The 23422-nt window shown below is 38.5% G+C and overlaps 1 protein-coding gene across 1 annotated transcript in view; it reads left to right on the top strand.

Moving 5' to 3' along the window:
* The window catches only part of FYB2 (FYN binding protein 2), a 130689-nt gene that overhangs the window by 60329 nt on the left and 46938 nt on the right, over positions 1-23422 (top strand). The window contains 2 exon segments of the mRNA XM_043573341.1: positions 13351-13451; positions 23368-23402. Of these exon segments, the coding sequence (XP_043429276.1) occupies positions 13351-13451; positions 23368-23402 (136 nt within the window).

Raw genomic sequence — 23422 nt, 5'->3', positions numbered from 1 at the left:
GCCAAGGACTGTCTCTTTATTATTACAGACTTATGGAACACAGGAACACCCTGGCCATCAGAATCAGGTGGTCGAGGGGCATCTCCCGCATAGCAGCCACAAAAACCATGGCAGTAGACTAAAAACCAGGGCACCAGATAAGTGTAAGAGCTCCCCTCTGAGAGCTGGAGCACAGCAGAGGGAGAGTGTGAAGATAGCACCCACTCCCCCAAGGTCTCTGGAAGGGATCACAGTCGCCCCTTAGATGTATGTCAAACTTTTTTTTTTAATATTATAACTTCTCTCCTCCAATACAATAATATTACTAGCACACTTGAGTGGAATGCTTATGTACAGAGAGTAAATATTTCATTCAATATCCACAATACACCTTTAAATTAGATTTTGTTATTACTATTTTAAGGAGTAGGAAACTGAGACTAAGGTATTTATTCAGTACTTCATAATTAGAAAGTAGAAGAGCTAGGATTTGAGTTTATATCTGTCTGACCCCAAGCTCCAAGTTTGTCTATAAATCTGTGTTTGTCTCCCAATGATGTCTACAGTCCTGGAGACAGACTATAGACAGTTATTTTAATAAATGTGGAAACAAAAAACTTGACACGTAGATTTATTTAAATCATACACTTATTTCTTCCCTGCTATCCAAGTTCTTTATATTGACCCACACTATATTAAATCAAGGCAGATTTCAGATCTCGTTTTAATGGGCCAGGAAAAGGATGAAAAGATATTCTCAGGTAGCAAAAAAAGAGGTTTAAATACATCTACAATATCTTTTTTCATTTTTAACATTAATACTGAGACTGCCTCTCTGTAAAGACAATTTATCTGAAAGACACTTTTTAAAAAATATTCAGTTGAAATTCTTTTTGATCATCTAAAGTCAGATATTTATTCATTTCTGACAAAAGTAGTCCAAGAAATTGATTAGAACTCTTCTTTCAATTTTTCCACAAATTGTTTCTTATTAATAAAGTTAATTTACCATAGACCTGATGAGATTGTTAGGTCATTGGAGCATGAGATACATGGCATAGTCTATAATTTAAGAAAGTTTCTCTCAATTACTTTATGATAGGGGAGGGGAACAAAATAGGGGAGAAATTACTGATGCATTGGAGTTCATAATTTTTCCTTTTCAGCAAAGTGAACTGTTCATACATCTTTAGAGAATATGACTTAAAAAAAAAAAAACCCTGAAAATACTCAAGCTGGTCAAATGAGGGAAAACAATTGGGTGGAATGTGCTTGCAATACAAATAATCAATAGGGAAGGAGGAACAAGAAAAGAGAGAATTCCAACCTCTTCATTGTCTGTAGCAACAGGTATACTAATACACCTATAAATGGAAAAAATTAGGAAGAATACCAAAATACTAAGACCTCACTTGTGTTAAGGTGGGAATATCATGGGTGATTCTTTCTCCTCCCTCTCCTGTCCACATTTAGTGAAATAGTGGTTTTCCGTTTGTTACAGATACAGCACAAGTCCCCTTCATTTCACTCCTCAGTCTCCTTTTTCTCCCTCCCAGAGGCAGGGATACTGTGGATACAGGAGTGTATCCATTTAGTGTATGTCTTTTTTTTTCTTTTTTAACTTTCACTCAGGGTAAGGAATATTGCACTTTTTAAATTGTTTTTGAGAGAGAGCATGAGTGGGGGAGGGACAGAGAGAAATTGGGTGACACAGAATCTGAAACAGGCTCCAGGCTCTGAGCTGTCAGCACAGAGCCCAATGTAGGTCTCAAACTCACTAACCTCAAGATCGTGACCTGAGCCGAAGTCAGGGCTTAACCGACTGAGTCACCCAGATGCCACATTTAGCGTATGTCTTACACTTGAACAAATTTGTATTTGTTGAAGATACAGTATTTTACATTTTTGTACGGATGGCATCTTACTATTCTGCAACGTGATGTTTTTTTGAAGTTATATTTTCCTATTCTACCTATATTGAAGCATATGAGTCTAGTTTATTCAGTATCATTTGCATATTATAGCTACTCCATCATATGAACATATCACAGTTTCTTCATGTGTTCCCTTATGGAGGGACATTCCAATTTTTTCGAATGTTCACCCTTTCAAATGATGCTGCAGTAATCATGTCATATATTTGCAGGTGAATATAACCAGGTTTCCCTAAGTTACTTAGAAATAAAATTTCTAAACAAAAGTAAACAACTTCAGTTTTATATTCCAAAATGGTCGTGCCACTTTATACTCTCAAACTAATATAAAATTCCAGTTTCTCCATATTCTTGCCAAATGAGATATTATTCTCAAACTTTGGGATTCTTGCTTAAAATGGTGGGTGTTAACTAATCTTCATTGCCTTCCTTCCATTTCCTTGTTTACTATGTGGCTGTGCATTTATTGTTATAAGCTATTCGGTATTTCTCTTCTGTGATGTCTGCAATGTCCTTTTGTCTAGTTTTCTATGAGTTTCTCTTTTTTTCTATTGCAGGAGTTTCCAGTAGAATTGATCTCAACTTAACTGTTACACTTCACCATTTAGTATATTTGTTGGAGATTAATCTAGTTTAGAGAGTTTGTGTGGAATTTTTTTTCTTGCACCTATTAAAATACTCTGGTTTCTTTTATTTCTTCAAGGTAATTAATTGCAGTGGTAGATTTTCTGATGTTGATCCATCTTTGACATCTTGGAATAAATTGTAGTTGTTCTTGAGTTAATTTTGATACCAATTAACTCCTTTTTCCTGGTATTTTATTTAGTGAGTTGGGGCTAAAATCTCTTAAGTGAGATTGGGGCTATATTTGTTATTTTGATCATAGTCTGGTTTTCATATCAAAATCATAGCGCCCACTTCAAATGAGTAGGGTAACTTTTCTCTCTCTCTTAAAAAAGAATTTGTAGGGACGCCTGGGTGGCGCAGTCGGTTAAGCGTCCGACTTCAGCCAGGTCACGATCTCGCGGTCTGTGAGTTCGAGCCCCGCATCGGGCTCTGGGCTGATGGCTCAGAGCCTGGAGCCTGTTTCCGATTCTGTGTCTCCCTCTCTCTCTGCCCCTCCCCCGTTCATGCTCTGTCTCTCTCTGTCCCAAAAATAAATAAAAACGTTGAAAAAAAAATTAAAAAAAAAAAGAATTTGTAACGTTTATTTATTATTGAGAGACAGACACAGAGTGCGAGCAGGGGACGGGTAGAGTGAGGGGTAGACACAGAATCGGAAGCAGGCTCCAGGCTCTGAACTGTCAGCACAGAGCCTGATGCGAGGCTCAAACTCACAAACTGCGAGATCATGACCTGAGCCGAAGTCAGTCGCCTAATCAACTGAGCCACCCAGGCGCCCCCACTTTTCTCTTTTTCTATTCCCTGAAACTATTCATTCAAACTTGCCCATGCAACTATTTGGTGGAGGAAAAAGAGAGGAGTGGATTGAGTGTGAAGGTAAATAAGAGAGAGAGTGAGTGTGTATACTTTTGGTTCAAGCTCATTGATGTTTTATTGGCCTGTCAGCCTTTGTACTTCTTCAGTCGCTGTGGTAATTTTATATTTAAAAGTCTGCCAATTTTCTGTGAATTTCCAAGTTTATTAGTGAGCTTATGATAACATTTTCTTAGATTTCTGAAAACCTAAAATGATCTCTAGATTTGTTGTCTGTCTTATCCAGGGTGTGTGTGTGTGTGTGTGTGCACATGTGTGTACCTTCTCTTGTTTTCTTGATCAGTCATGCTAAAGTATGGTCTAATATTAATAAACCTACCTAAGCTTTCTTTTGGTTGGTATTTGGTTTGCATCTCTTTATTCCATTTGTTTCTATAGGAACTTTGGCTTGCCTGGTGCTTCTGGCAGCATTAGCTAGATTTTTATAACATCTAGATACTTTTTTATTTAAGTAAATTAATTTATCTCTATTGTGATTCTTGATCTATTTGGACTTTTCCTCATGTTTTACGTTTTAAATACAGTATGACATTTTTTACATGTATGTTTTTTCCTTTTCTGCCTTCTTCTTTAATATTTAAGTTTTCTCCTTGCATAGTCTCCTTCTAGCAGATAAGAAGTCCTTAAATCTTGATATCTGATTAAGTCTAACATTAATCAAAACCTCTCTTTTGCTCCTAAAGGGTACAATGACGTGAGGATGATTCTCATAGCCCTCACCCACTCTCTTTCATATTATTATTTAATATTTTTTAATTCCATATTACCTTAAATTTCTACAGACTAGTTACTTTTACATTCTATTTGTATTTAGATTTACCAATAGCTTTATTAATTTATTTGATCACCATTTCTTTTTAAAATTGAAATATAATTAACATACAGTGTCTTACTAGTTTCAGATATATAACATAGTGATTCAACAATTCTATACATTACTCAGTACTCATCACAGTAAGTGTAGTCACCATCTGTCACCATACAGTGTTGTTACAATATTACTATTTTCCCAGTGCTGTACTTGTCATCTCTGTGACTTATTTATTTATAACTGGAAGTTTGTACCTCTTAATCCCCTTTACCTATTTACCCATCCCCTCCCCCACCAACCTCCCCTCTGGAGAGCAAGTTTGTTCTTTATATTTAAGAGTCTATTTTCTGTTTGTACATTTATTTGTAGACTTGTTTTTTAGATTCCACATGTAAGTGATATTATATGGATTTTATCTTTGTCTTTGACTTACTTCATTCAGCATTATACTTTCTGGGTCCATCCATGTTGTCACAAATGGCAAGATTGCATTCCTTTTTATGGATAAGTAATATTCCATTGTGTATATATATCACATCTTCTTTATCCATTCATCTATTGATGGACACTTGGATTACTTCCATACCTTGGTTATTGTTAATCATGCTGCAATAAATATAAGGGTGCATATACCTTTTCAAATTAGTGTTTTCATTTTCCTTGAGTAAGTACCTAGTAGAAGAATTATTTGATTGAATGGTAATTCTTTTTTTAAATTTTTTGAGGGACTTCTATACTGTTTTCCACAGTCGTACCAATTTACATTTCCACCAATAGTGCATAAGGGTTCCTTTTTCTCTACATCCTTGCAAACACTCATTTCTTCTTGCATTTTTGGCTCTAGCCATTCTGACATGTGTAAAGTCATAGCTCATTGTGGTTTTAACTTGCATTTCCCTGAAGGTTAGTGATGTTGAGCATCTTTCATGTGTCTGTTGGCCATATGTATGTCTTCTTTGGAAAAATACCTTTTCAGGTCCTCTGCTCATTTTTAATTAGATTATTTGCTTTTTCAGTGTTGAGGCGTGTAAGCTTTCTACATATTTTGGGTATTAGCTCTTTATCAGATACATCATTTGCAAATATCTTTTCCCAGTCAGTAGTTTGCCTTTTGTTTTGTTGATGGTTTCCTTTGTTGTGTGAAAGCATTTTATTCTGATGCAGTACCAATGGTTTATTTTTGCTTTTGTTTCTCTTGCCCAAAGATACATACCCATAAATATGTTGCTAAGGCCAATGTCAAAGGTATTACTGCCCATGTTTTCTTCTAAGAGTTTTATGGTTTCAGGTCTTATATGTAGGTCTTTAATCCATTTGAGTTTATTTTTGTGTATGTCTTGAGACCGTTGTCCAGTTTCATTATTTTGTATGTAGCCGTCCAGTTTTCCTAGCACCATTTGTTAAATAGATTGTCTCTTCCCCATTTTATAGTCTTGCCTCCTTTGTCATAAATTAACTTACCATATAAGCATGGGTTTGTTTATGGGCTTTCTATCCTGTTCTGTTGATCTATGTGTCTATTTTTGTGCCAGTACCCTATTGTTTTGCTTAAAAGTTGGTAGTATATCTTGAAATTGGGGATTGTGATCCCTCCAACTTGGATCTTTTTTTTTCTCAAGATTGCTTTAGCTATTCGAGGTCTTTTGTTATTCCATGCAAATTTTATAATTTGTATACTTTACATACAATAAATATTTGACATGCATACACTAACATACATACTATTATTTGTTCTAGTTCCATGAAAAATGCTGTTGGTATTTTGTTAGGGATTGCATTGAATCTGTAGATTGCCTTGGGTATTACAGACATTTTAATAATATCTATTTATGTAGCTTTCAGTCTCTTTCACCAGTGTTTTAATAGTTTTCAGAGTACAAGTTCACCTCCTTGGTTGAGTTTATTCTTAGGTATTTTATTCTTTTGGGTGCAATTGTAAATGGAATTGTTAATTCTCTTTCTGCTACTTCACTGTTAGTGTATAGAAATGCAACAGATATCTGTATACTAATTTTGTATCTTGCAGCTTTCTTGAATCATTTGTCAGTTTGAATAGTTTTTTGGTGGCGTATTTAGGGTTTTCTGTATGTGGTATCTTGTCATCTGAAAATAGTCACATTTTTACTTCTTACTTACCAATTTGGATTGCCTTTTATTTCTTTTACCTGTCTGCTTTTACAGCTTTTCACCTTTGAGTATAATGTTAACTGTGAATTTGTCTTATGTGACTTTTATATGTTCAGGTGTATTTCCTCTAAACCCACTTTGTTGAACTTTTGTATCATAAATAGATTGATAGATTTTTTTCAAGTGTCTTTTTTTTTTTTTTGCATCTATTGAAATGATCATAAGGTTTTTATCCTTTCTCTTATTAAGGTGATCTATCACACTGATTGATTTGCAAATCTTGAACCACACTTTCATCCCTGGAACAAATCCTATATGATTTTTATTTTTTTTAATGTTTGTTTATTTTTTGAGAGAGAGGGAGACAGAGCGTGAGCTTGGGGGAGGGGCAGAGAGAGAGGGAGGCATAGCATCTGAAGCAGGCTCCAGGCTCCAAGTTGTCAGCACAGACCCCAAAGCAGGGCTCAAACTCAGACTGTGAGATCATGACCTCAGCCAAAGTTGGACGCCCCACCGACCAAACCACCCAGGAGCCCCTGATCTTGACTTTTTAAATGTATTGTTGAACTTGGTTTGCTAGTATTTGGTTGGAGATTTTGGCATCTATGTTTATCAAGAATATTGGCCTGTAGTTTCCTTTTTTTTATAGGGTCTTTGTTTTGTTTTGGTATCGGGGTCATGCTGACCTCATAGAAATAACTTGGAAGTTTCACTTCCTCTTCTATTTTTTGGAACAATTTGAGACGAAAAGATATTAATTCTTAATCTTTATTTATTTTTGAGAGACAGCGTGTGAGCAGGGGAGGAGCAGAGAGAGAGGGAGACACAGAATCGGAAGCAGGCTCCAGGCTCTGAGCTGTCAGCACAGAGCCCATCGTGGGGCTCGAACTCACAAACTGTGAGATCATGACCCGAGCTGAAGTCGGACACTCAGCCCCTGAGCCACCCAGGCACCCCCAAAGAAGAATAGATATTAATTCTAAGTGTTTGGTAGAATTCACCCTGAAACTATTTGATCTTGGAGTTTTGCTTGTTGGGAGGTTTTTTTTTGTTTTTTTTTTATTATTACTGATTTAATTTAGATTACTGATTACTAGCAATCAATCTATACAAATTTTGTGTTTCTTCCTGATTTAGTATTGGAAGATGGTATATCTATAGGAATTTGTCCATTTCTTCTGGGTTGTCCAATTTTTTTGCCATATAATTGTTCATAACATTATAATCCTTTGTATTTCATTACTGTCCTTTCTCCTCCACTTCCGCTTATATTTAAGTCCTCTCTCTTGTTTTTTTTGATGAATTTGGCTTATGGTTTATCACTTTTGTTCATCATTTTGAAGAACTGACTCCTGGTTTCATTGATCTTTTCTAATTTTTTCGTCTCAACTTTGTTCATTTCTGCTCTCATCTTTATTATATCCTTCCTTCTACTAGCTTTGTGCTTTTTTTTTTTTTCCTAGCTCTTTTGGGTATAAAGTTAGGTTGTTTATTTGAGATTTTTCTTGTTTCTTGAGGTAGGTCTGTACTGCTGCGTCCCAAAGATTTTGTACTATTGTGTCTTATTTTTATTTGTCTCCGTGTATTTACTTTGTCCTTGATGTCTTGTTTGACTCATTCATTGTTTAGTAGCATGTTGTATAGCCTCCACGTAGTTGTGTTCCTCCCACATTTTTTCTTGTAACTGATTTCTAGTTTCATATTGTTGTGGTTGGAAAAGATCCTTGGTATAATTGCAGCTTTCTTAAATTTACTGAGACTTCTTTTGTGGCCTTAACTGATCTATCCTGGGGAATTTTGCACATGCACTTGAAGAAAATGTGTATTCTGCTGTTTCGGAAGGAATGGTGTGTATGCTTTTAGGTCCATCTGGTCGGATGTGTGCTTCAAACCTACTGTTTCCTCGTTCGTCTTCTGTCTGGATGATCTATCCATTGATGCGAGTGGGTAATAAAGTCCCTTATATTACTGTATTACTGTCAATTCCTACCTTTAAGTCTGCTAATATTTGCCTTATTTATTTAGTTGCTCCAATGTTGGGTGCATAGATACTTAGAATTTTTATATCTTCTTGTTGGGTTGATCGATCCCTTTACCATTATGTGGTGCCCTTCTTTGTCTTTTGCTACAGTCTTGGTTTTAAGGTCTGCTTTGTCTGATAAAAGTGATAGCTGCCCTGAATTTTGTTTTGTTTACTTTTATTTAAATAGTATATGTTTTTCCCAACTTTCACTTTCAGTCTGTGTGTATCTTTAGGTCTGAAGTGGGTCTCTTATAGGCAGCATGTATATGAATTGTTGTGGATTTGTATGTGGATGTGGATGTATGTAGATTTGTCTCTATATCCATTCAGTCAGCCTGTGTCTTTTGATTGGAGCATTTAGTCTATTTACAGTCGATAGGTATTTACTTACTGTCATTTTGTTAATTACTTTTTGTATGATTTTGTGTAATTCTTTGTTCCTTTTTTCTTCTCTTGCTCTTTTCCCTTGTGGTTTGATGTCTCCTTTAGTATTACACTTGTCTTCCTTTCTTTTTATTTTTTTGTCTTTATTAGAGGTTTTTTATTTGTGGTTCCCATTAGGTTCATATGTAACATCTTATGTGTATAGCAGTCTTTTTAATTTGATGGTCACTTAAGTTTGAACACATTCTAAAAGCAGTAAATTTTTACTTCCCTCTACGTGTTTTTTGATATCTTACTTTACAGCTTTTTATTTTGTGTATTTCTCAACTGATACTTGTAGATATAAGTGATTTTACTACTTTTGTGTTTTAACCTCCATATTAGCTTCATCAGTGATTAATCTATTTTTACTAAATGTTGGCTTTTACCTGTGAAATTTTTTCTTTAATGATTTTCTTCTAGTTTGGGCCTTTTCTTTGCACTCAAAATAATCCCTTTAGCACTTCATATAAATCTGGTTTAGTGGTGATGGACTCCCTTTAACTTTTGTTTGAGAAATATTTTCTTTTTTCTATTCTGAATAGTAGCCTTTCTAGGTAGACTGTTCTTGGTGGCAGGTTGTTTTCTCCTCAATACTTTGATATATCATGCCATTCCCTTTGACCTGCAAAATTTCTGCTAGAAAATCAGCGGATAGCCATTTGGGGTTTTTCTTGTATGTAACTCTTTTCTCTTGCTGCCCTTAAAATTCTTTCTTTTTATCAGTATGTTTTGCCACTTTAATTATGTATCTTGGTGTGAACCTCCTTGGGTTAATTTCACTAGAGGTTCTCTTTGCCTTCTGGATCTGGATTTCTGTTTCCTTCTCCAGATTCAGGAAGTTTTCAGCTATAATTTCTTCAAATAAGTGTTCTGCCTCCTTTTCTCTCTCTTCTCCTAGGATCCCTATAATGTGAATTGTTAGTGTGTTAGATTATGTCCCTGAATTCCCTTACCTTTATTTAACTATTTGTTTACTTTTTGCTGTTCAGCTTGGGTACTTTCTATCGCTCTGCCTTCCAGATGGCTGATCTGTTCTTCTGCATCTTCTAATCTGTTGATTCCCTCTTTTGTATTTTGTTTTAGTTATTGAATTTTTCATCTCTGACTGATTCTTTTTTAATATTTATTCTCTCTTTGTTGAACTTCTCATTGAGATTATCCTCTCTTAAGCCTAGTGAGTGTCTTTATGACCATTACTTTGAATTCTTTATCAGACATATTGTTTATTTCAGTTTCATTTAGCTCTTTTGCTGTAATTTTGTTCTATTCTTTTATTTGGGACATAGTCCTCTGTCTCTTCATTTTGTCTAACTCTCTGTGTTTGTTTCTCTGCATTAGGGAGTTCAGCTACCTTTCCTGGTCTTAAAAGTAACGGCCTTGTATAGAAGAGGTCCTATTGTGTCCTATAGCACAATTCCTCCTAATTACCAGAATCAGGCACTCCAGGGATGTCTCCTTTGTGGGCTTACTATGTGCACCTTACTGCTGTGTCGGCGTTGTGATTGCCTTCAGACCAGCTGGCTTCAGTGACCTGTTTTCTCTGTTGTGAGCACACTGGGCAGTGTTGGTCCTGAGCTATTGTGAGGCCTGTCTGAGGCTGGGGTGGGGGGGGCTCCTAGGTGGGCAGGGTCAGCCTTCAGACTATATGTCTGCAATTAGCCTCTCTGCCACAGTTGTAGGCTCACCCAAAAGCAGGGCCCACTTCCTCAACAGCCAGTGCTTGAACTATGGGTGTGCTAGTGTTTAAGATTATCTCCCCTTCTCCCTAGGGCAGGAATCACTTTGGAGTGATACTGGGTTCTGCTGGGGCCACATGCAGGGTATGGCCAGGCAGGAGCTGTTTTGAAGGGACACCTGCTGAAGTGGGTGGGCTGGGTGGGGGGGTGTCTGCAGGTGAACATGGAGGTGGGGCACATGTTGCTAGCAAGTTGGAGAGTTTTAGAGCTGGTTCCCACAAGTATCTGGCCATCTGGAGTGTTTGGGGGAAGAGAAGTGGTGCCCACTACTGCTTTTGTTCCTGGAGAAATCTCCTGAAGATTCCTGCCCTGACAGCACATGTTCTGAGATTAGTAAATAAAACTTAATGTACACTCCAGACACCTTTCATACTGCTGCTTTTGTGTTGTGTCTCAGCCAAGTTATTTAGTACGCTGGCTCTTTGAGAGGACTCAGATTCCTTTCACTGCCTTGTTTTCCCACAGTTAAGTCTGCTGGTTTTAAAAGCTCCTGTAGGTAATTAAGCCCCATTGGTTTTCAAAGCCAGATGTGTAGGAGAACTTTTCTTCCAATGCAGACCCCTAGTGCCTGGGGTGCCTGGGGTCAGGTCTGAGCCTACTTCTCTGTGCTTGTGGTGTCTCTCTCATTTTTGGTTAGTTTTGCTTGGAATTTTCTTCCCAACTGTGTCTCTACCCCCTTATCGTTTTCCATGTGGTTTCTGTACAATTAACCACGGAAGGTGTGTTCTTCCAGTCTTGAGATCATTTTCACAGTTAGTTCCATAGATGTAGTTGTTATATCACTGTGTCTGTGGGACAAGGTGAGCTAAGGATAATCCTACTCTGCCATCTTTTCTTTTTTTTATTTTATTTTTAAAAAAAAAAATTTTTTTTTTCAATGTTTATTTATTTTTGGGACAGAGAGAGACAGAGCACGAACGGGGGAGGGGCAGAGAGAGAGGGAGACACAGAATGGGAAACAGCCTCCAGGCTCCGAGCCATCAGCCCAGAGCCCGACGCGGGGCTCAAACTCACAGACCGCGAGATCATGACCTGGCTGAAGTCGGACGCTTAACCGACTGCGCCACCCAGGCGCCCTCTGCCATCTTTTCTAAATACTCCCCCACCATTGTTTCCTATAGCCTACTTCATTACTAGTTCAGTTTCTTTGAATGTGTTGATGTATTTCAGCAAGGATCTACGAGCAGTAAACGTGTGTACTGGTATTCTGAAAAGATCTTTGTTACTCCCTCACTTTTAATGACAATTTAGCTAGAAGATAATTTGGTACTGATATCTTTCCTCAGTATACTTATTATCCACAGTCTCCACCACTTACTGTTGCTAGAAAGAAGTCCATCGTAAGTCTGCTGCTCCTTGGTAATCTATATTTTCTCTCCCCCAGATTTTACATTTTTCTTTTTTTCTTTGACTTACGCTAACTTATTACAAACTGTGTTAAGTGTGGATTTATCATTATTTCTTATTGTTGAAGCTGTTTCAATAGAAGGATTTGTGTCCATTATTGACTTTAGAAGTCTTAGCTATTATCATGGGAATACTGATTCCTTTTCTTCCTCCTTTTTCTTTTTCCTTTTCAGAATTCCTCGTCTTTATATTTTGAACCTTCTCATTCTGTCTTCCCCACTGTTAACTTCTCTTAATATTTTCCATCTCTTCATTCTCTCAGTGCTATATTCTGAATGACTTCCTTAGATCTAACTCATTCTCCAGTTCTCTCTTCTGCTGTGTCTGGTCTGCTTTTCAACATCTACATTATTTATTTCAACAACTGTATTTATGATTTCTATAACTCCTGTCTCCTGTCCCTAAATCTACGTGGTTTTTTTCCCACACTCTTGTTTTTTGTTTTTATCTTTGTTTTTTTGTTTTCTTTTGTTTTGTTTTTGCCTAATGGCTTTTATTCCTTTATTTCTTTGAACATTTAAAACACTTATTTTTAAATCACTTGCATGTCATTCTATTATTTCTGTCGTTCTGTTATATCTGGCTATCTGTGGTACCTCATCTCTTTGTGTGGTTTGCATTTTTTTTTATACTATAAGCTTGTTTTATGTGGGAATTATTTCCTTTGGAGACCATAGGTGCCTTAGGTTGTGGAAACATCTTTACAAAACGATTTCAGATTGGCCTTACAAGAGAGGGTTGGATTTCGAGCACTATTTTGTCTCTGTGTCTCTCTGAAATACACACCATGCATTCAGAAACCCACTTGTACTTAGTGCTAGGTTTTCAAGTTTTCGGTTTCTCATGGGGGACTCTTTTAGCTCCTGTGATCAGAGCCAGATACCAAGCTTCCCTGCTGTTCCCTGGGAACCAGCACACATATTTTTTACAATTTGTTTTACCGATGAAATGGCATCTTGTGACTCTGAACTTTATGCTGACAGCTTGGATCTAACATCCCGTTCAGTGGAAGCCTGTGTCTGAGACTTAACTTCTGACTCAGAAAGTAAATCCTCGACCACCCAGTCATTAAGATCTTTCCTTATCTGTCTCAGTTTCCCTTTGCATATAATTCTCTTTGCATATAATACATCTTTAGTTGTGACTTTCTTTCTCTATATCTGGCCCCTGGAGACTTTATTGATGTCTAGATGAGTTATGTGTTCTTCATATAATTCTCTGTATTGTTACGTTTTTTCAGAATTCCTGTAGGTTGAGAGTAGGGGTGGTGCGCCTTCCATATCTGTTTAAATCACCGTATTTGTCAGGCATATTACTTCTCTAATGAAGAAAAAAAACAGAAAAAGTTTTAAAATGTTTAAAGCAATGTTTTATTTTAAGTAACCTTTTTGTTTCCTCCATGCTTCTCAGTGCTGAATTTGAAGAACCACATAATTATGAGGCGACAATTTCATATCTGAAACACTCTGGCAACTCCATTAACCTGTGCACCGCAAAAGAAATTGCTGATTGTAAGTCTGCTAAGCCAATTAATACTGTAACCCTGTGTGGAATGAAAATGCAGCAAAAGTGGTATTTTCCCTCTAGCTAACTATGAGTTTAAAAATTCACAGCCATGCTGGTCCACCATCTCATTTCTTCCCCCCCACCCCCCCCTTGTCTGGTCTCTTAAAAATAAAAATAAATCCATTTGGGCATCACTGCTATCTCACAACTCCTAGTGCTGCCTTCTCTCTACCCTTTCTATTCTCTCCTTCACCAATCTACTTAGATGCCTTGCCTTCTATAGATATGTGGGAGGGAAAATCAAGATAGGGCAATTCATTTTTCTTCCTTCCCCCTCCTCTAGAAACTTCCTCTCTCTTCTTCTGGTGTCTTTCTTGAACTCCCCTGGTAACTCTGTGTGTGGAGAGGGAGATAACAGACTATGAGAATTAGGTCCCTGTGTTTAGTCTGAATAGCAGCAGAGAATTCATTTGATGGATCTGACCACTGGTTCAGAGCTAAGTCTTCCAGCCTCTGGTGTTGCCAACAAAGCTCAGACCTCTCTAGGAAGAAAGAGACCCTGTCAGGTAAGAAAATGAACAAGCAGGAACTCATAACATTTCTACAAGTTTCTGTGTCTTTGTTCTGCCTATAGGACCAGCCGATTCTCTATAAAAGGCACAAATATTTGTGTCAGAATGAACACTAATATTACTGAACCTATACTGTGGGCCACAGTTCTGTGGTTCTGTGTGTTCTCTGGGCTCTCTGTGTACATCCTTGCTGCTACAGCAGTTCTATTCGCCCACTTTTTGAGACCGGAAACTGAGTACTAGAGAGATTGAGTTGTACAGGGTCACACAAGGAATATATGGTAAGCTCTACCGTGAAACGGGCTCAGGCTGCCTCTAAGATGCCTGCTCTTTGCAGTATTTTTCTGCTTCTCGCTCAAGAATGTTTTTGCTTCCCTGGAGAGAGGGTTAAAGAGAGATCATCTGATTCAGCTTCTTTATTGTATGGAGAAAAGACCCAAGGCTCTGGGAGAAGTCATTTGCCTGAGGATACAGACAGAAGAGGTTTGTGGAGTAGGAGTTGGGATCCCATTGAAATTTCGCTTTCCTCCCCCAGGAACTAAAGGGTTGGAGAACCTCTTTCTGACTCTTCGACTGGGCAACGTTTGGACTCTTCCCTATGGCTTGTAAAATACTAGCCTCAAGAAAAGCAACTCCTTTCCCCTCTCACCTCCATAAGGCAGGATTGTTCCATTCTTGCGGTGTCTGGGCACCAACATCAGAATATGGCTTCTCAAATTCTAACATTTAAAATGTGAATCACCTGAGGATCTTGCTTAACATGTTCTGGTTTGGTACCTCTGGGGTTGGACCTGAAAGTCTTCATTTCTAACAAGTTCCCTGGTGGTGCTGATGCTGCTGGTCTACAAACCATGCTTTGAATAGAAAGGCCGTGGGCTCCATTTGGACTAAATTCCAACTGCACGCCTTTCTACAAGGGCTCACAGGGCCATTTAGATGCGGCAGTCAGAGCCTATACGTTCTGTCTCTGGATACATAAGACCTTCAGAATGTCCCCCTCCCAAGTGGTTGTCTGAGGTCCTGCTTGGGTCTCATCCCTAAGTCCCAGGACAGACTGGGCTGCAGAGAGAGCAGCTCATGGGGGGTGGTATAGGTGTGGTTTGGACATGTGCAAGGCCCCTTGTCATGAAGGGTGAAGGTGCATATTGAAAATGAGAAGCTGGAGGCCTGCATTTGATCTCCTCAGGCGACACATGTTCAAGGTGAACCTGCCCGGGGACATCACCTGAGGTACCCACAGAAGGAACCACTAAGTCAAGCCTCTATACAGTCTTTCCCTGAGGGTTCTTTGTGTACTTCCCAAAGAGACAGGTGTTTATGACTGAAAGAGAAAGGGCTCAGAAAATAAGTCACTGATTCAATGGAGAGTAACAGAGCATAGGATAGCAGAAAGGGAGGAAGGTGGGAGACAGGTGAGGGTGGTGAGGGTGTCCCTTGCCAAAGAGAATATCCTGCTGGGAGGTAGGGTTGACATACCAGGGCTGAAGAAGCTGAGGAACTATAGCCCGGGGTCAAAAGGATCTTGTTACATGTCCCCACCCCTTTCCTTGTTCGTCTTTAAAGAGCCAACCAAGGTGAAGTTACCCTATGGGGGGGGGGGGAGGGGAGGAAGAGGGGAGGAGGAGATGAGCTCTTTTACCTCCACTTGTACTTACTCATTTGACTCTTCCCCTATTTATTTTCCGTTATCTTTATATCACTTAATGAATGATATTTGAACCTCAGTGTCTTCACCTGTAAAATGGGCCTAATATTTCCTTTGTGGAGTTGTTCTGAGACTTGGGTAAAGCAAGACATTTGAGGTCAAGTGGAATTGTGCTTCTGGAAAGATGGAGCATATATACTTTTCCCTATTGCCCCTGCTAAGTACAGCTAGAACAGTCAGACAGTATATGTAAAACAAGCATAAGAAAACTGGAAGACTCTGAAGGTAGAAACAAGAAGGTGGACCCGCTAGAGACCTGAAGACCCAAGGACGAGTAGGTGGTGAGTTCCTTGTGTTTTCTTCTTGCCTCATTTATCTCAGAGTTGGAGGTGAAGAAGTTGGCAGTCCGGAAACACCAGTGAGCACAAACAGAAAGAGGTCCAGCAAGAGCCTGTTCTGTCTAGCCAAAGGACCAGAAAAGGGGCAGCCTAGAAAAAACAGAACGCCTCAAGACAATAACTGTTCCTCTCCCGCCAAACGTCACAGAAAAAACTGTGGCTCCGTCCTACCAGCCAGTGCTGAGTGGGGAGCCTAAGACACCCTCATGAGGCTGCAGTACACATCCCAACAGCTCTGCTGAGGTGGTATCAGAGAAAGTCAGGTCAGAAGCTGGGACTTCCATCCCTGCCAGGAGTAAAAAACCCTTCACCTACAGTGGACGTCCGTGAAGACCACGTGGGGAGCTTGTATTCCAGTCTCCCGCCCATCAAGCAATAACAAGGTGCCCTTTCTTTTCCCTCTTGGGATGGTGTTAGAGAAAACCTAGTGGAGAGTCAGGACTTGGACAACTACCCAGCAGTAAGGATGCCAAATGGGGAATAATAGCAAGCACTCCTACCACTCCCAGCCTTATCAGCAGAAGCTGAGTGCGGAACTGGAGTGCCCAGTCCTGCCCAGCAGTCGTGAAGAAACTTGCCCTCATCTGCGTTATCAGGAGGCCAGGAAGTGGGGAACCTGGATGTGTTCCCTCACCCGACAGAAAAGAGTCACCCCCATTTCTGCCACCAGGAAAAACCAGCTAAAATAGAAGCTTCCAATAATATCCAGAGTCTCCTAACATAATACTTAAAATGCCCATGGTGTCAATAGAAAAGTACTCATCATACCAAGAGCCAGGAGAGTGTAAACTTGAATGAAAAGAGGTGATCAGTAGATGCCAACATTGAGATGACTGAAGTAGTAGAATATTCTGACAGAGACTTTAAAGCAGTTGTTACAAAAATAGTTCAGTGTTGGGGCGCCTGGCTGGCTCAGTCTGTTGAGTGACTCAGTCCTGATTTTGGCTTGGGTCATGATCTCATGGTTTGTGGGATCAAGCCCCACTCCAGGCTCTGTGCTGACAGCGTGGAGCCTGCTTGGGATTCTCTCTCTCTCCCTCTTCCTCTGCGCCCCCCTTTCTCTCTCTCTCAAGATAAAAAACATTTTAAAAATGCTTGAGTAATTATGAACATGACTGAAATACACAAAAAAATAGTTTTATTTTATTTTTGGAAGAAATGGAATGTCTCTGCAAAGAAATGGAAGATGTAAAAAAAAGAAACAGAAATGTTAGAAGTGAAGAATACAATAAAAAATAAAAAGCTTACTGGATGGGCTCAGCAGCAGAATGAGAAGAGAAGAATCCATGAACTTGAAAGAAATGATAGAAAGTATCCAATCTGAACAGCATGGAGAAAAGCGACTGGGGGAGGGGTGATGAACAGAGATTCAAGGACCTGTGGGACTATGACTTAAATTGTAGTACTGGAAAGATTGGGGAAAGGATGCTACTGAAGAAGTACTTGAAGAAATGATAACTGAAAACTTCCCAAATTTGGTAAAAGGCATAAAAGATTGAAGAAGCCAAGAAAACCCCAAAGAAGATAAACCTGATCTACACAAAAACATAATCAAACTTCTAAAAAATAAAAAGTAAACCTCTTGAAAGTAGCAAAGAAATGATATATTACCTATAGGTGGAAAACAATTTTGAATGACTGAATTTCTCCTCAGAAACCTTGAAAGCTAGAAGGAAGTGGCACAACATTTTTCAAGTGCAAGAAGAAAAGAACTATCAATCCAGAATCCTATTACCAGTGAAAATATCCTTGAAGATTGAAGGGGAAACCAAGACATTCTCAAATGAAGGAAAACTAAGAAAATTTGTTAGAGCAGACCTATCCTGAAAGAATGGCTAAAGGAAGCTTTCTAAACAGAAAAGAAATGATAAAAGGAAGGATCTTGGACCATCAGTTCAGGAGAAAAAACAATGGAAAAGAATACAAATGTGAGTAAATGTGACACACTTTTCTTCTTTTGAATTTTCTAAATTATGTTTGCTGGTTGAAGCAAAAACTGTTAACATTGTCTGATGTAGTTCTAAATGTATATAAAAGAAATATGTAAGACCATTATAAGGAAAGGGTTAAGGGATGTAAAAGGAAGTAAGATTTCTATACTTCACATTAACTGATAAAATGTCCACACCAGTAGACTGTGATAAGTTATGTGTACATATAGTGTAATCCATAGAACAACCACTAAAACAGGTATACAGTGAGATATAATTTAAAAAAACCACTACAGATAAAAAATAATTCAAAAAAAATGCTCAAGTAACCCATAAGAAAACAGGAAATCTCAGAAGAGCAAAAAACAGAATAAACAAAAAATAAAAAATAAAAGGCTGACTTAAGCCCTAACATAACAATGATTGCATTAATTACATTAAATGTAAATTGTCTAAATATGCCAATGAAAAGAAAGGGATTGGCAGATGTAAATTTAATCCAAAGAATGTAGGTATGGCTATATTAATAACAGATAAAGTAAACTTCAGAGCACAGAAAATTATGAGAGATTCAGAAGGACATTATGTAATAAGAAAAGGGTCAATCCATCAAGAAGACAGAACAATCCTAAATGTGTGTTCACCGAGCTCCAGAGCTGTAATATATGTGAAGCAGAAACCGAAAGAAGAAATAGACAAATAGGCTTATAGTTTGAGACTTTAACACCCCTCTCTCCACATTGACAGAACACCGACTCAGAAAATCATTAAGGATACAGAAGAATTCAGCCACACCATCAAGCAACAAGATCTAACTGATATCTGTAGAATGCACAACAGGAGCAGAATACATATACTTTCAAGCACCCATAAACATATACAAAGATAGACTATATTCTGGCCATAAAACAAATCTCAACACATTTGGAAAACTTGAAATCCTAGTGTATTTTCACAATGTAATCAAACTGGAAATCAGTAACCAAAAGATAACAGAAAACTCTCTAAACACTTAGAACCAAAAACACACCTTTCTAAGTAATCCATGGGTCAGAAAGTCTCAAGGGTAACCAAAATATATATTGAACTGAATGAAAATGAAAATATATAAAAATCTGTGGGACATAGCCTAAGGAATGCAGAGGACAAATTAATAGCACTAAATGTTTACACTAAAAAATAGGAAAATCTTTAAATCTAAGATCTTACCTCAACACAGAAAAAGAGAAAAATAAATCTAAAACAAGGGGAATGAACAAAAGAAAGATCAAGAACAGAAATAAATGAAATTGAAAACAGAAAAGCAATAGAGAAAATCAATGAAAGCAAAAGCTTGTTCCTTGAAAAGATCAATAAAATTGACAAATGTCTAGCAAGAGTAACAAAGAGAGAAAGAAGACACAAATGAACGATATCAAGAATGAAACAGATACCATTACAAACTCTGCAGACATCAAAAGGGCAGTAAGGATATTATGAACAATTCTACACGTCTAAAGTTGACAACTTGAAGAAGGAACAGTTCTACAAAAAGCTCACAGTACCTCAAGTAACCTAGTATAAATCATTTGAATAGCCCTGTGACTGCTAAGGACCTTGAATCCATGATTCTAAAACTCCCCCCAAAAAGCTATAACACTGTGTCAACAATACTTGAATTAAAATTTTTAAGTAAATAAAAAACTAAATTCCCAAAAAAGGCTATCTCAAATTCTAGGGACTTTTTTTTTTTTTTTTTAATTTTTTTTTCAACGTTTATTTATTTTTGGGACAGAGAGAGACAGAGCATGAACAGGGGAGGGGCAGAGAGAGAAGGAGACACAGAATCAGAAACAGGCTCCAGGCTCCGAGCCATCAGCCCAGAGCCTGACGTGGGGTTCGAGCTCATGGACCTTGAGATCGTGACCTGGCTGAAGTCGGACGCTTAACCGACTGCGCCACCCAGGCGCCCCTCAAATTCTAGGGACTTTTCACTGGAAAATTCTGTCAAATGTTTAAAAATGAATTAACACCAATTCTACACAGTGTTTCCAAGAAAAATGGAAGAGGAGGAAACACTTGCTGATTCATTTTAAGAAGCTGATGTTACCGATACCAGACCTAGACAGAGACCACAAGAATAATACTGCAGATTAACATCTTTTGTGAGTATAGTCAGAAAAATCCTTAGCAAAATATTAGAAAATAGAATTCAGCAAGATATAAAATAGAATTATACCATAATCAAATGTTGTTTATTTCAGGGATAAAGCTGGTTCAATATTCAAAAATTAATCAATGAAATCCTTATTGACAGCCTAAAGAAGAAAAATCACAATCATCTCAATCTGTGCAAAAAAAGCATTTGACTGATTCAACACCCATTATGATAACTTTTTCCTCAGAAAAACAGGAATAGAGAGGAACTTCCTCAACTTGAAAAAAAGCATTTGCAAAAAAGCCAACTGCTAACATGATGCTTAATGGAGAGGTACTGAATACTTTCTCCCTGAGATTGGCAACAAGGCAAGGATGTCCACTCTTAACCGCACCTATTCAATGTTTCCAAGAAGTTCTAGCCAATGCAATAAGTCAAGAAAAGGAAATGAATGGTATACAACTCAAAGAATTAAACTGTCCTTATTTGCAGATCACAGGATTGTCTAGGTAGAAAATCCCAAGGAATTTCCCCCCCCCCAAAAAAAAAATTCATAGAACTGGTAAATGAATTCAATAAGGTAACGGGATACAAAATGGACATTAAAAAAATCCTATTTCTATATCCTAGCAATGGACACAATAAAATCAGAAAATTTCATAACATTTACAATTTCTCAAGGAAGATAAACACTTAGACTTAAATCTAACAAGATGTTACAAGACCATCCCCTCTGGGGTGCATAGCTCAACACATAGCTCCAAGCCTTTCTGAGGCTTTGCCCTTTTGTATAGAACTGGGGTAAGCAGGGTTTAAGCTTTTCTAGAAGCTCTGCAGAATTGTCCTCAGAGGTTATTTAGACCAGCCATTCAGACTGTGCTTCCTGAGGAGTACTAGAAACCCTTGAGGATAACATTAATAAGAGTTCTACCCATCATTGTGGGTGCTATTCGATTTAAGTGAATGAATCATGGCCGGAAGGAAGTTTGAAGGCCATTTGCTAACTGAATGACCTTGGGAAAGTAATGTCACTCTCTGGGCATCTGCTTCCTCATTAGTGAAATGTATCACTGGTGATCACTGTACGAATTAAGTGAAATCACGCATTTACACAGTTAGCTTAGTGCCTGCGATCTGTAAGTGTAAAAACTATTAGCCACTGCTGCTTCTTGTTTCTGTATACTAGTAATAGTGCTCTCACCTCCTGGTTTTCCAAGGCCACACAGAGAGCACGTGGAGAAAAAGCCAAAGGCTGTGGTCATTTTATGGTACGGGCCGTTGGAGGGTGCCAAAGACCATCTTCTGATAGGTTCCTTTTTCCCCAGCTGGGATAAAGATCTTCAGTGGAGAGAGAGGGCTCCAGTGCTGTGGGCTGCATCTTCCTGTTATGTCCTAGTCCCTTCCTAACCCCTCGGGGTACAGTCCTTTGTCCTTTATATTCCTACCTTAGGAGCAAGTTGTGATGGCAAAACTTATCATTGGGGCACCTCCACTTTGGTAAAGAGCATCGTCAGGTTATGAACGCATCATTTACTCCGTGTGTACTTTTGTGTCCTAGCCTTGGCAAGTAAGATTCCTCTGAGCCTCGGTTTCCCCATCTCTAAGACAGGATACTAATATCTCCCCTCTCCCCAGGTGGCAATGAGAAGCAAGAAGATCGTGATTTATTAATTCTTTGAAAAGCAAAAAATAGTAAATAAGTTAGGGGAGGGAAATTATCATTTTTAAAACTGGAAAAGCCATACTTGGAATGGGCATGGAGTAAATTGCATCATAAGCAAATATGATTGTAATGTATTAATGGCTAAACAAAGGTTTTAAAGCAAGCAATAGCAAGGTGTAATACCTTTTGATTCAAAAATCAGTAAAAAGTAAAAGTGTACAGTTACTCATTTTGAAGCACATAGTATTAATCATACGTAGAGAATCTTAGGTCTTTGTTCAGTAGTCACTTGTAGGCAATCCCTAAAGAAAGCCTAGGATTTCATTTCTTTTATCAATGGACTACCTGTGTAGAATGATGATGGCTGAGAAATGCAACATATTGTTTGGTCAGTTTTTTAAACAAAACCTTCAGGACCCTAGCAGCAAGAAAGAAAAGAAAAACAGGGAGAGCCCTACCTATTATGCCCGTATATTCATTAGCAGTAGGGAAAACACTTTTATAGATGACATTTCAAGAAAGAACATTCAAATAAGCAAATTTATCAAAAAAAAAAACCCATCACTTTTTATACAATGTCTGGTGCTCTGCTAGGTATGTTCCATTTCTTACATCATCTCCTTTAACCTCCCCATGAACTGTGTAAGGAGGTTTCCCGTTGACTACCTTTCTCAAATGAGCACACTGAGACTCAAGAAAATGAAGGAATTTGTCTGCAGTCCCATAGATGGCAAATGGCAGGACTGGGCTCTGAACCCAACATTCTTGCCACTCCTTGGCGTTTGCTAATCATTCAGGTTGGGATCACATCACTCAATACGTTCCACAGAACTCTCAGAAACAATCGAAAGGAATTCCAACCTTAGCTGGTGGCCAGTCTCCTCTTTTCAAGAGGTGCTAAGGAGGGGGTGCCTGGGTGGCGCAATCAGTTAAGTGTCCTACTTCAGCTCAGGTCGTGATCTCATAGTTAGTGAGATGGAGCCCTGCATGGGGCTCTGCTCTGACTGGAGCCTGCTTCAGATTCTGTGTCTCCCTCTCTCCCTGCCCCTCCCCTGCCTGTGTCCGTCCATCCTCCCTCCCCTCCCTCTCTCTCTCTCAAAAATGAACAATAAAAAAAAAGATACTAAGGAAACAAAACAGTCATAGAGTAAAACACTTATAACTGTGCTATGGAGTTCATTTTGTTGAAGTTAGATTTAGGCTTTTTTTTTTGGGGGGGGGGGGGTCCTTTTTTCCCTTCCCTTCCAAGTTCCCCTTCTTATGGCTACCACGAAATTTCAGTGCTCTCTCCTAAGCTTTGGGTGCACATCTGTTTACCAAAACAGGACACTGAAAATTGTTTCAAGTGTTTTCACTGACTCTCTCTTCCATCCTGGAAATCCCCACATGGATTAAAGCCCTGATCAGTGACCCGAGAGTTTCCCAAACCGTGTAGACAAAGCCTCACACAGATCCGCGTTCTGAAGGCTGAGAAAACTGAGCTCTGCAGTCTTGCGTAATCGCTTGAATCCTGGGTGCTGTACGGAATGGGTGAATACACTGCCTTTGATATAATGTTTTTCGTATTTATTTTAGCAACTTACGAAGTCGAAATTGAAGAACTGCGAAAGGTATTGTTTGCTCTTTTTAC

Source organism: Prionailurus bengalensis, chromosome C1 (genome assembly GCF_016509475.1).
Source record: "Prionailurus bengalensis isolate Pbe53 chromosome C1, Fcat_Pben_1.1_paternal_pri, whole genome shotgun sequence".
In the NCBI taxonomy this organism is placed as follows: domain Eukaryota; kingdom Metazoa; phylum Chordata; class Mammalia; order Carnivora; family Felidae; genus Prionailurus; species Prionailurus bengalensis.
Note: the sequence above shows the minus strand (reverse complement) of the source record. Positions and strands in the feature narration are given on the sequence as shown.